Raw genomic sequence first — 14,225 nt, 5'->3', positions numbered from 1 at the left:
CCCTGAAGAAGAAGGGGGTGGGGGATGAAGGATCAAATAAACTGTCATGGTCACCTCAATCATCAATTAGGATAACACGCTCACACTTAGGTGGTAACGTAGACCTTCCTGTGGAAAGCACCAGAAAATCCACAGTGGTCTAATGCTGACAGGATCACCTGTATATCTAGGTTTTCAATTTCACCTGCAATCACTCTTCTGCACATGACACTTAGATTTATCTCACCAATGGTCATTTTTCACCCAGCAGATGCAGTTTCTGGTTACTTCACAGCTAATGATTTGGCATACGGGACATATGAGGAGCTTAAAAGGGTAAAATCAATCACTTAGCAACACTTGGACCAGCGGATACAACCTTAAATACTGCTTACATGACATCCCAACAATCTGCTGAGTTCAAGGTTGTGAAGTTCAATTTAGAAATGGCAAGCATTATAACACTGTAGCTAAAAACTCAGTAGTTCTCTGTTACTCAGGCTCATTGAAATTTCGCAGAACATGCCATGTGATCGCTCACAACGAACCCTGTTAAAGGTTCTGTCGAATTGATTTGTCACATTAACAGGCTTTTAACAAGTCATGAGACTTTTCATGTAATTATGACTTCCCAGTGCACTCTAAAGCTAGGCTTACATCCCAGTTCTCTGGCGTCTTGGGACAACATCGTTGGAAAGGAGACGTTTCAATTGAAGGAGGGATAACATTAGTTTGTGTCACCAACTAGAGAAATGGAAGCAATCAGGTAAGAAACATCTCACACAAGAAGATAAATAGAATTCACAAAAAATATATATGTTCACTATTACATTAATTTAAGCCAATTAAGATGGGTGCAGATGTTGCTTCAGGTCAGTTCAGAAATGCCAAATGAAGTTGCCAAGTCAGCTGTGACTTTTAACTTCATTTTGTCCGATGATCGTTGTTTATGGCATTCACTGTTTTGCCTTAGGTGGTACACCTCACCCACCTTGTAATTTAGTCACTGTAAGTTTAAACAAACATGTCACATAAACAATAATTTAAGCCCTCCACTTGTCTTACAACGTTTTTTTTTAACTATCTTGATTGTAAAAATTGGATTTAACCATAACATTTGGTGTCAAGATTTTCCTTCATTTATCATTAATACCTTCATGCCCCACTCCTCAGGTCTCTAATTATTCCCAAGTGGTCCTCAGATGTGCGACTGGAAGGGAAGACAGCCATAGTAACGGGGTCCAATGTTGGAATAGGCAAGGAGACAGCGAAAGACCTGGCAGCCAGAGGCAAGCAAGCAGAACCGCACATTTAAAGACAGACAAATGAGTACCGTGATGACTTACAGGCTCTTTGTATTATTCTCTCTTGCTGTGTGACTGAGAGTACCTGTGTGGAAATTGTTTACAGTTTAACAAGCATGCAAGTATAACAAATATAATGAGGTGGCTAAAGCATTGAACTGCCAAATTACATTAAATAAATAATGCTCACAAGCATATGAACAAATACTGGTTTCAATAAATCAGTATTTAAATAAATGCCTGCCATGTATAGATATATAAACGCTGAGACAAAAATAAATGTTTAAAAGGAAACTTTTAAACCTTACTTTGTTCAAATTTCGACATGCATGTACATGCAAGCGCACAGTCATCATTAAGTGGTGTCAATCTCCGTAGGTGCTCGGGTGATTTTGGCATGCAGAGACATGGCAAAAGGAGAGCAGGCTGCTCGTGACATCATGAGGGAGGTAAAGGGAGCCAAAGTAGTCGCCAGGCAACTGGATCTGGCTGACACCAAATCTATCTGCCAGTTTGCTGAGAATATCTACAGCAGTGGGTGGCACGCACGCACACGCACACACGCACGACTGGAATACAGTTTTTCATAAAGACTGTAATGGAGTTAACATATATTTTGTTTTCCAGATGAGAAGACTCTTCACTATCTGATCAACAATGCAGGTGTGGCTATGTGCCCTTACACCACCACAGTGGATGGATATGAGATGCAGTTTGGAGTCAATCACTTGGGTATGAGATTACGATACACCAGTTTGTTATATTCATTGATTCAAATAAATCTACTAACTATTTTTGTGGGCCCCTGGCCAGTGGCCGTCACCACTTTTCATTGTAGCAATGAAGTATTAGCATGCAGCAATAGCACAAATTATCAACCAGCTCATTTTGTGGCTCTGTTTCCGTCACTCAATGGATGACCAGTGAGCCAATCTCTAAATCCTTTGTGTATTTTTTTTTTTTACCTTGCTCCTTCTGCGTCTTATTTTACCTCGCCGTAAACTCCTCTTCTGTCTCTCTACTTTCACTTGATTGTTCCCTCTTCAGGTCATTTCTTCCTGACCTTTCTGTTACTGGACTTGCTGAAGCACTCGGCCCCATCCCGGGTCATCAACTTGTCCTCGTTAGCTCACACTATGGGAAAGATCCAGTTTGATAACCTGAGCGGCGAGAAAGACTACCACCCTGTCAGGGCGTACGCACAGAGCAAGCTGGCCAACATCCTGTTTACCAGAGAGCTGGCCAAAAGGATTGAGGGTAGGGTGTGTGTGTGTGTGTGAGAGAGAGGCAGAGAGAGGGCAATGTTATGCACCATGTATATTTGTCTTTATGTATCTTTCTGTGTCTCTTTTACTTTGCGTAAAAAATGGATCAGAATCTCTAGCCGGTGTGAGAGTCCCATGCCTGAACCACAGCCGCTCTGGGCAAGAAGAGCAAGGAGAAACTTGTTTAGAGGAACACGCTGGTCTTAAGGAATGAATCATTGCATCACACCTTGTTTGTCAGTCTCACCATTCATTTAATCATTTCTACAGTCATGATAATGAGTGAAGAATGACTACAGTAGCAGGATTCTGATATCAAACTCACGCATTTATCATTACGTCCTTGCAACATGTCAGTTGTGTTTGACTACTATTAGGTTGCTTTTGAAGGTTTTCTTCATTTCAGGTTGACCAAAACACTACAGTGGGATAGAAGAGCAAAGTGGGTTTTGGGAAGGGGGCATCCACATCAACCCATTTGAAATAAATTCTGTACCTAAATGCATCCCCTTGGTAACAGCTCTAGGTGTGATGGCTTACTCTGTGGACCCCGGCATGGTGAACACTGAAATCACAAGGCACCTAGGGCGCCCTCTTGTGAGCGTATCCAAGGCGCTTGCTTGCATGCTCAAGACCCCAGCAGAGGGAGCCTACACCACCATCTACTGTGCCATCACTCCTGAGCACCAGCTGGTCACCGGAGGATATTACAAGTCAGTCTGAAATGCTGTTGCTCCGGCAGCAATACTTGAGATCAATCAATTCAAATCAGCCTAACCAAGCCATTTATCAAACCTCCTAAGAGGTGAAAGAAGACGCCAGGCAGCATCACAACACACACATGTAAACAACCGGAGGCCATTGTTTCTTTGATGGTGCAAAATGTTGGATATTGTAATTGTCATTAACATATTTAGTCACAACGTTAATAGTATTTCCTATACCTGCTTAGATTTGTGGGCCAGCAGGAACCTTGGCAGAACTCCTGAACACACCACCAACAGTCTTATTATAAGGTGCTAGATGCAGACATATGTCAATCAGCTACATGACAGCTATCTAAAAGCGATCACAGCTACCAATAGGCCAGTCACTGAATGTACAAAATGTACTTATCTCACAGGATTTCCCTCCTTAATTCTGTAACAATTACAAAGGGCTGTTTTGAAATGTAAACACAATTGATCAAATTAGTTCTGGTCCCATTCGATTCAGTGTCACAGCCGTGTGATCCAGCATGCACACAAAATGGTTGCTGTGAAAAGGGCCTTTAGAGGAGGATTAGATAAAGAGAAACAGGGTGTTTAAAAAGGTATTTTAAAACTTTAAGACAACCAAAAAGCTGTATACGCGCAAAATAAGTCATTACTCTGTCTTTCCTTTTCTTACAGGGACTGTGCCACTGCAGAGAGCTCCAGGGCAGGTCAGGATGATGGCACTGCCTTAAAGCTGTGGGCTGTGAGCTGCCAACAGCTAGGCATCCGCTGGAGATAAACCTATACATCTAACTATGCTCTTCTACATGCTATGAGGCCACTATACATGAGCACGCAGTGTTACCTTTCAATATTATACTAACGCTATAGATTTGCTGAAAATGGATACTAATACAAGCCCAATCTATATTGTAAAAGAGTTTGATTGGTAAAACTCAGACAATTAAGGCTGAGAATGCTAATAGGTTGGAGAAAGCAAATTTCATAGCTGTTGCTAATAAAAAAAACATCACTGCTATTCAAATCCGCCAATGGTTGTTGTGTGTTATGTTTGAATCGGCAAGCTAGGATGTCAGCATGCAGCAGGCTTATTCTAAATGTTCACTGTTGCGTCAGGAACCCCTCCCACGAGTGATTTATTGAACATATAACAGATTATGCGTGGGTGTTTTGGGGTGAAATCCTCATGACTCGGATAAGGTCTCACTAACACAGTCCAGGACCTCACGTGGCCAGAAAGCGAAGTTGCAATATAACACCACGATGACCGCATTAAGTGGGTTACCTACGGGGACTGCTTTATGTTTGCACTTTCTATAAGCTTCCTGGTGTCACGTATATAGCAGTGGTGGGGAAAAAAAACAAAATTCTTTCGGCGGAATAGATTTCCCACCACTCTCCGGTGACAGCCCGGTCCGTAACTTGAGCCCCTCTGTCAGCAGCGGCCGGCTGTTTCACAGTCTACAACTTGCTAATCAATTACGCGTCAGCTCGCGCCTGATTGGGCCAGCCGCGTTATTTGTCACGAAGCAACGCGGCGGGGGTGGGCAGAGATGACACGGTGGGAGGACTGAATTCAGGAGGTAAATTCATTTCTTGCTGAAGTGGCTCACTGGTCCTGAGCTGGGAATCTGTTGCAGAATGAACTGCAGGTAGGAAAACATGCATAACGTCAGGTTTTGTGGCTTCGTTATTAGCAGGAACGTTAGTCATTTTATTAAGGTCATTAGATTACACCGTGCCGGCAGATTTGGATCTGATTAAACGTGTAATTTGCGTCGATCCGGAGCGTATTTCTTTGCTTGCAAATCATTAGTATGCATTAGTCATGAGTAAATGAAAAGCAGTTGAGGAAACCAGTCTGATTGCTTTTTGCTCACTGTGAAACAGCTACTGAGTTTAAACTGAATATGTTCTTTTATTCTTATCGTGTATAGTCAGGTTTTTTCATGTCATAATCATATTCAGGGGGTGTAAATACAGATTGCCTATACAGGATTTAGAAAACATAGATAATTATGTGCTTAAATGTAACAAAAGTCAATCAGTCCCTGTAATCATCAAATTATGGATCATGTTTCGCATGATTGATTTTCCTGTTAACATATTCCCTTCACTTCTCTTTGCTTCACTTCTATGGAAAATTCCACAAAGGATCAAGTTCCTGAATGACTGTGTGACAAAGTGCATTACTGACAGCAGCAGCAGCAGTGGTGATTGGAAGTAGTACTTATGATGAAGGTGTCTGTGATTGTTGTGTGTTGTTCAGGAGTGTGTGCTGTCACCGCTGGTCATCTGAGGAGAGGTTGGATGGGAAAACGGTCATCATCACCGGAGCCAACACTGGTATTGGAAAAGAAACGGCCAGGGACCTGGCGAGAAGAGGTAGCCTACTGCTCAGGCTTGTCTGTCTCTCCCCCATCTGCCTCAGTCTATTTCTGGCTCGCTCACATTATTGTGTACCTGCTTCTTTGGATTTTATCTTCCATTTTCACTGACTACCAAACTGTGCTTTACACATTCCACTCTTTTCCTTGGAATTAAGCACCTCCAATGCTTTCGGTTGTTTAAAGCTATAAAGCGTGATCTTTGACTGTGCCCTCTGTCCTCACGACCTCCACCAAAGAATCGGGTTTAATCCTACTTGTGTGCTTATTCAATGTGCTTCTGCTGTTTATGTTTTGGTGGGACTATGAGGCTGTATCAACTGATTTTGTGAGTTCAGAATACTTTACCTTCTTGCATATTCCAAGACCGAAATGAAGGGCAGATGGAAAACAGATATCCAAAATGTACATCTTGCGTCACACTTCACCAATCCAAATGAAAGAAAGACGAATAGCAGTGATGGAAGACAGACGATACATTTAGGGGACAGAGGGAGCATTGTGAGGGTCTGCTCCCCTCTGGAGCCAGACGGGCAACAAAGAGAGATTGGAGGGTGCGCGCACACACACACACACACACACACACACACACACACACACACACACACACACACACACACACGCAGAATGAGTAATTAAAAAGTGGTTCTGCATACGTGATTGCTTTTTTTTACATTCGTTTGCACTTGAAAGGCTCTGCATGGCATCTCCCTCCTTTTTAAAAAATAATAATTCTTTGGTCCTCGCTCCTGGATAATTCCCTGTCAAATTACTGGATCATTTTTCAGTAAATTGGATTATACAATGACACGATGACAACATGATTAGATTCGCGAGGATTCATATCAGAAGGTGGGTCCTTGGGGTACTGTATCAGGACAAACGCACCAAATCCCAACCCTCTTAATCATTTATTTGTTACTCATTTACCATGTAGACAAAGTAAAATGTACATATTATTGAATCTGAATACACAAAATAGGATCAGGTTTGACTTAAGTCATTATTTGCATTTTGTCCTTATTGCATACACTGACATTATTTAAGCCTCAATAACACGGTGTATCATCTGCTGGGTGATCTTTAACTTGACTCATCATAACCTTCCATTCTCACATTTGTTTACTATTGAATTTAATTGAGTGAACTTGGCCACCAGGGAAATGAGGGAACAATTGGGTTTTCCGACATGGGAACAGCAAGGGGGAACAAAGACACTGTGATGGGATACAGACGCTACGCTCCAACTGATTAATGGCTCTCCTCTTCCATAATTGGTGGGCACAGCAGCTATTTTGTGTGTTATTGTGTGTGTGTGTGGCGGGGGAGTTGTCTTTCTATTTGTTAGTTTGTGTGTGCATGCATGCATGTTTGTGGGTGACAGTGTGTGTGTGTCCTCAAAGCCCCTTTTCTCTGCTCATTAAGGAGAATGCACCGTCATTTGCGTCAGAGACGAGAATGACACAGTTGAGAGGGTCTTGTGTTCATGAGAGTGGAGCACCTGGCTAAATGAGATGCTGAATGAGGGCTTAGAAAACATTAGAGGATGATCTCAAAAAGTACAGATTTACAGTACGTACTTCCCCCTTGATTGACGTAGTTGGCTTTGTGTGTGTGCAAATGAGCAATGCCTTTGTAGTTTTAAGTTTGGAAACTTTTAAGCATTTTAGCCAGATGTGTGTAGAATATTCACCTTAATATATCACTGTCACGTTTCTATGCAGCCGTTAGTATAATACAGAGTGCTGTAACAATAACAGTGATTTCTTGTGTAATTGTTCAGCATAAAGATGGGGGGGGGGGGGGGTCAGCTCACAGAAACAATTAATTAATTAATTCAAAGTTTAGAGTTCAGGTGAGCTGTGTTTCGTCACACTGTGGGAGGACAGTCGTGTGGAATGGGGAGAACATTCTCCTCATAAGTCGTGTGACCTGAGACTCTTGTTTTGCAGGCGCGCGCATCATCATGGCGTGCAGAGACCTGGAGAGGGCAGAGGAGGCCCGAACGGAGGTTTTGGAAGACACAGGAAATGAGAATGTGGTCATCAGGAAACTGGATCTCTCTGACATTAAGTCCATTAGAGCGTTTGCTGAGCTCATCAACAAAGGTAGGAAACTGACCACCGATATCTTTACAAATGGCACGGGTTTGTGGGTCGATCCCTGGCTCTTCCTGTCCACATGTCTGCGAGCAATGGAGAGAGACTTGAATAACTCCTGATTGTGCTTTTTCATAGCAGCTCTTAGACCATTGATGCATCTGCACATGGGTTAATGAGAGGCCAACTGTAAAAAGCGCTAAATGCAGTCCACTTACCAAACACCCCTTGCATTCATGCCACTTATTTAACATACTCATGGGAAAGTATTACTAACTCTAACTTCTTTTGTGTTTGTGTGGAATCTTTTCAGAGGAGAAACAAGTGAATATCCTGATAAACAATGCAGGCGTCATGATGTGTCCCTACTCCAAGACTGCTGACGGCTTTGAAATGCAGTTGGGTGTCAATCATTTGGGTAAGTCATAGTGAAAGGCATACAATTCAGGGAAGTGGTTCGGTTGGCTGTGATGTCAGCGGGATAAATAAGCGAGCGACGGCTCAGTCTCGGTAATTGCCGTAACATAAACAGCTGGCAGTCAAATCTTTGAGTGATTTATTAACATGATTACACAGTGATGGGAGGGCTTTTCCTGCTAAACAAGGTTCAAATATTATAACCCATATTACGTTGTATTTAAAAAAGCCATTGGACACATGTACAACCAAGCTGGCTAACATGTCAGCCAGGAAAATGAACCAGAGTTGCGGTTTTCTTCAGCTGTCAGTGTTTTCCCTGCATTGACTCATGGCTTCCTTCCTAATTATCTTTGCCTCGGTGGTATTTTTGGCACAGGCTGACAGAGAGAAGAACAGTCTGTGCTCGAACATGGTCACCCACACACATATGCAGACACACACACACACACACACACACACACACAGGAAAAACAGAACAATACTAAAACATAGTAAAACAGGAAAAAGAGAACAATAGTAAAGAAAGCAAACGTTTTTAGGGCAGTGGTATTGTGTATGTGTACCCTGAACAGAAATCAGTTTTTGCAAACTTTCCCCAGTGTTTCAGTATGTATGCAGTACAAGAGCATCCATTTTCTTATTTCAACATTGGTGAGGACACGTATTAAGCGGGGGTCTGAGGGGAGAAATTGTGAGCGTCAAACACTCATTTCCATTTCAATCATTTCCTGCATTCTGGTGAGTTTTTATGCACCAATTTATGGCGGAAATGTCTTTATTTATTTAAAGGAAAACAAAAGTCAGGCGACTAGTGACGATCACAAATATGAAAATATAATGGGACACAATGCAGCAATGCTCTCAGGCATTCTGTATTGCTTTCAGATATGTATTGTCCTGATCAACTATTTTCATTTAGTGTTATCCCTGATGAGTCAACGCACATGCAGCCATGATTTACGCTCCCATTCTCCTTTGTGTCTTTGTTTGGGGACGTAACCTCTTTAATGTGCATTTTGGCACCTATTCACGTCAATGATGAATCCATTCAGTGGTTCCTAAACATGTTCTGCTTTTGTAGATAAGAATGTTGTCACTAGCCATAATGACTATGGTATGACCTTTTTACGACATACTATCCTATTACTTTTTAATAACTTTTTTTAGGGCATACTATAACATGACTTTTTATGACATAGTATACTTCACAGCATACTATACTATGACTTTTTTTTTTACTTTTTATGACATACTATACTTTGACATTTTTACTACCTATTACACTTTAACTTTTTTGACATACCATACTATGACTTTTTATGACAAACTATAGTATGACGGTTTATGACCTACTGTACTATGACCTCTCAGTGGGACGCACACACACCGTCACAGAGCTACCGGACAGAGGAAAGACACCACAATACTTACAGGCAGCAGTAGCCAATGTACCATAAGAAAATGCTAAAATATGTACTTATGATTGGAAACAACCTATTCTATTATGATTTTACTTGAAGTATTACAACTTTTTCTCTGAATGTTTTGACTTAATTAAAGAAAGTATTTTAAAGAATATTTTTGAAGAATATTTTTAATCCTCCATTGTAGTTGACGGACTATAATTCCGCTTTTTGGTTGATCTTTTTCTCGCCAATCTGCGGCTGTATTAGAGCAGAGCTTGCCATGTTTACTCAGTCCTCCCTCAGACCTCCTTCTGCAGCAAAGGCCAGCGTTCTGCATCTGTCGAAGCGGAGCCTCGACAACGCTTCTACTTCTTTTTGTTCTACGTTGGATTACAACCATTGCTTTTGAGGTTACTGTCCCCTACTTTAGCGGAGGTGTTGTTCTAGCGGTTTTTCAAAAATAGAAGTCCTCTGCTACTTTCATGTTTCATTTGGGGGAGACAAATTCACATGTTCTAAATATTTAGAGAGACGTGTCCGCCCCCCCATTATGATACAGTTGTTGATCACATAAAACTTTCCTAAGATTATCTTGACTTTTGACTTGCAACACATGGTGATTTCCATTCATACAGCTTATAATGAGGCTGCTTGAATAACAAACGAAGGCTAAATGTCTTTGCCTTCTAGTTCCCACTTATTGTAAATGAAGAGCATCAATCAACATGTTGTTTACGTCAGGGTTGCTAATGAGCTCATTATCATAGTAAGCGCTACTGTATGTTGACTACGAAAAACAACCGCTTGTGACTCCAGCATCACATGGAACCACAAGAACATCACATAGTAAACATGCAGCAATACCATGATGTTTGCCCTTAAATTTATGAATGGAGAGTGAGTAAGCTCATTGCAAGTGATTGCAAGAAAGAGAGTCTTACAAGGAGGGACAAAGACCACCACAGAGGAAGAAACAGAGGGAAAGAGACGCACCCGGGCTCCTAATGTCATTATAGCAACAGTACGGTGAAAATGAAAGTCACTTCAGTGTTAGTGATAAAGAACATTGCTGCAATTTAGAAGATGTGGTTCAAGGACATTTTATAGGAGCTCTCTGCTCAGCACTTCAAAATCAAAGCACAAGCCGAAACACAAGAAACACACCAACAGTATAAGGAGTCCAGATAGCATCTGGTTGGCACAGCGGTGATGTCTCGCAGAGTGGTACAGTTATATTACCTCTACAGCAGCTCCAACATTCTCTTTCTCTTTAAAGCCCGTCTTAATTAAAAAAGTAGGCTATGTAGGGTGTTTTATGAGTTTCCAAATCTTTAGGATTTTGGCTGGCAGCGCTACAAGAAAAACACACCCCAGTGTTGTGTAGTCTGTTTGGGTAGCACAGGACAATAGCCTCTGAGTTTGTGTCTCATGACTTTCCGCAGGTCATTTCCTGTTGACTTACCTGCTGCTGGACCTCATCAAGAGCTCAGCTCCTGCCCGTATCGTCGTCGTGGCATCGGTGGCCCACACTTGGACTGGAATTCGACTGGATGACATCAACAGTGAGAGGAGTTACGATACCATGAAGGCCTATGGGCAGAGCAAACTGGCGAACGTCCTCTTTGCACGCTCACTTGCCAAGCGGTTACGAGGTGAGGTGGTCCAAGCATAAGCACACATCACGAGGGACGGAAGAAAGAAAGAATAAGTTTATTACACATTTGGTTGTATATTATATTTATATATATATGTTGACACATGAGGATGTACACATGTATGGTGTTGCTGATAGACTCAAAACTCAGGATGGTTTGGCTTGGAAGCTTGATGGATAACTTCTAATGGGAGAATTTATTTTACAGTGGGTGGAGAGCAGAAAAGCCTTCGCAGTTGTTGCTGAGAACGATGAATCAGAAAGTAGCATTGTATTTAGTTTTACATAAGAAAAGACTGATGTAACCGAGTCCTAACGTACCATCACTTGCACAGTAATTGTCTTTTCTCATTCTGAGGAAGTGCAGCAATGACATATGATTTGAATTTCATTAGAAATGAACTATTTTATTGTCTCAATCCATTGTTCTTCCGTTTGCTTAATGGCAGAGAATGACAACCCTACAGTCTAATGGTTGATTCTTGAGTATAGCTATCAAAAGTTCATTAGGATTTTAATTCAAAGACATAATGCATTAAAAAGAAAAAAACAATTACAATAAGAAAGAAGCCTATTTTGCAAATAAATATGTGTAAATTGTATGCAAAATCATATCGGTGTGCACAAATGACAATAACATCGACAAACTTGTTTTTGCGTGTGTAAACATGGCATTACGTACGTATACGTGTTGCAGGTACAGGGGTGAGCGTGTTCTCCCTGCACCCGGGGGTGGTGCAGTCTGACCTGTGGAGACACCAGCACCAATGTATCCAGGTGGCAGTGAAGATCTTCAGGGTTTTCACCAAGACAACACTGGAGGGAGCACAGACCACCATCTACTGTGCTGTGGAGCCAGGCCTGGACAGCCAGAGTGGAGGGTACTTCAGGTACACACAGTACTTCAACAAACCTGCAATTGGTTATACAAGATCTCTCAGAGTTAGACTTCATGCTGCACAGTATTACTACCTGCTGCACAGTATTACTACCTGCTGAGTAACAAAAGGGTAAACTGTTTGTAGCTGAGGGTTAACGTTTTTTATTCTTGTATGAGAAACAAACACAGATCACAGAGTGTAATGGTCATTCTCTGTCCCGGACAGTGACTGCGCTACTGCTGGGTGCTCAAGGACGGCTTCTGATGAAGACTTGGCCCAGAAACTGTGGGAGATCAGCTGCAACATGCTTGGCATCACCTGGCAGTGAACGGTGTTAAATTAACTGCATAGTGAAAGGACATTGTATGCTATGTATCATCTGTTAAAGAGCACTTTTACGCACTTTTATATAGGCATTCATGTTGCTGTTGCTGATGTGAAACAGGTGCTTTTTATAACTCAAAGTACAGAACAGTTCAAAAGTCAGAGCTCTTTTATTTTGTATAAATATCAAAATGACAATTTTGTCATTGTATTTATCAAAGAAGGTTGCATGACAAAACTGTCTTTTTTGTACTTTTATTGACCCATGTGGGCATTCTTTGTTTAGACAGTTTTGTATCTTGACTGCAGTCGCTGTTTTATCTTGTTAGCTTGTAAAGATGTTAAAAGGCGTTAGCCAGCACGGTCTTGCTTTGGATGAAAGTACTTACTCTCTTACGTGCTGCAAACGTTGAGTTCCAGTGTGGTGGCGTGATAGTTTTAGGCACTGATGAAAACAATTTAGCTCTACTCTGCCTCCAAAATCCATTTTTTTTCAAAGTAACATTTGAATGAAATTCTGTACATCTGTGCACACATACAGTATATTGGTTGATGGTTAAAGCACTTGACGGATGACAGATATGAAGTGAGTCCTGTTCTACTTTTGTAGCACTTAAAGTATTATACATTTATTGATCGGTGAAACATGAACCATTGGTCTAAAGTTATGCCCTTTTTCATTGAAATGTTTCATCGGACAGCCTTGTATTATCTGCAATTTCAGATGCCTTAGAACAACTTAAAATGATGTTAATGTGACAAATGTACTGTATGTAAAAATTAAACTGGACTGGCAAACATATTGCAAAGTTCTGCTTGTTTGTGACTTTTACCTAAAGTTAAGTTAAATTACTGAATACCTGAGTTCTGAGTTAGCTGTTTCAGGAGCAGTAATGTGACACTGGGATAACTTTAACCTTTGAGAGTTAGCAGAGATTAGGTAGGTTTAGTGTATTAACAATGAGAGAATTAAGGCTCTTAAAGTCTCAGACATGCCACCCAAACAGATGAATGAATTTCAATGTGACTCACTCCATGGTCGATTCATTAAAATGACAAATGTAAAAAAAAGTAACGTTAGAATCCTGTTGCTCACTTTGCCACTTGATTGAGGCCCCGTGTATAGAATGCAGTAGACTGCAGCACACGTACTTGTATTTTGCTGGACGTGAGTATTACTGTGAGTGAGGGACTTGTACTGTAGAATTAGTAGATTAAGAAACAAAGATCAAGAGAAAATGCCAGGATTCTAAACGGTGTTTTAATCCAAATCACATGACTGAGTATTTAGGACTAAAGGAATGTGGCATGAGCAGGAGGAGCGGTAACAAGGAGTCAAGGACCAACGCTCCCTCAAAGGAATGTGTGTAGCCTGTAATGGTTTAGATATATACTCGCATCAAAACTCACCAAACAACAATATCCCACCAGTCTGCTGTCCTGTGTCCAGAAATACTGTCACTCTAATTTGAAAAACATTTCTTACTTTTATTCTAGTAAATTGACAAATATTCGTACTTACCTGACTATATGGAATTACTGTTCTAAGTTAGTTAGTAAGACATATCCCACAGCTGCCCTGCTGTGACACAATCATACAGTCTGAAGTTTCATATGCAGCCAAGGATCGAACAAGAAAATTAACTATAATGTCATCAAATTAAATCATCACAACTATTAAATTATAAAGTTTACACAGATAAAAGCACAGTAAATAGTGCTCTGGGTTGACATTCAACAGAAATATAATATGTGGGGAAAAAAAAGTATTTTCTTTGTCTTAAAATAAT

General features: G+C 41.1%; 2 protein-coding genes across 2 annotated transcripts; both read left to right on the top strand.

The window, feature by feature from the left end:
* Positions 1 to 731: 731 nt before the first annotated feature.
* LOC142937639 (retinol dehydrogenase 11) lies at positions 732 to 4,042 on the top strand. Its single transcript, XM_076080670.1, has 7 exons — positions 732 to 745; positions 1,153 to 1,268; positions 1,662 to 1,817; positions 1,911 to 2,015; positions 2,331 to 2,540; positions 3,069 to 3,261; positions 3,940 to 4,042. The coding sequence occupies exons 1-7, from the start codon at positions 732 to 734 to the stop codon at positions 4,040 to 4,042; spliced, it is 897 nt and encodes a 298-aa protein (XP_075936785.1).
* Positions 4,043 to 4,926: 884 nt separating this feature from the next.
* Positions 4,927 to 13,183, top strand: LOC142937638 (retinol dehydrogenase 12). Its single transcript, XM_076080669.1, has 7 exons — positions 4,927 to 4,940; positions 5,534 to 5,649; positions 7,604 to 7,759; positions 8,064 to 8,168; positions 11,019 to 11,228; positions 11,928 to 12,120; positions 12,337 to 13,183. The coding sequence occupies exons 1-7, from the start codon at positions 4,927 to 4,929 to the stop codon at positions 12,437 to 12,439; spliced, it is 897 nt and encodes a 298-aa protein (XP_075936784.1). The 3' UTR covers positions 12,440 to 13,183.
* Positions 13,184 to 14,225: the final 1,042 nt, after the last annotated feature.

Source organism: Anarhichas minor, unplaced genomic scaffold, assembly GCF_050575085.1.
Source record: "Anarhichas minor isolate MPS153535 unplaced genomic scaffold, ASM5057508v1 ptg000074l, whole genome shotgun sequence".
Classification (NCBI taxonomy): Eukaryota; Metazoa; Chordata; class Actinopteri; order Perciformes; family Anarhichadidae; genus Anarhichas; species Anarhichas minor.
This window is presented reverse-complemented; position numbering and strand designations above follow the sequence as displayed.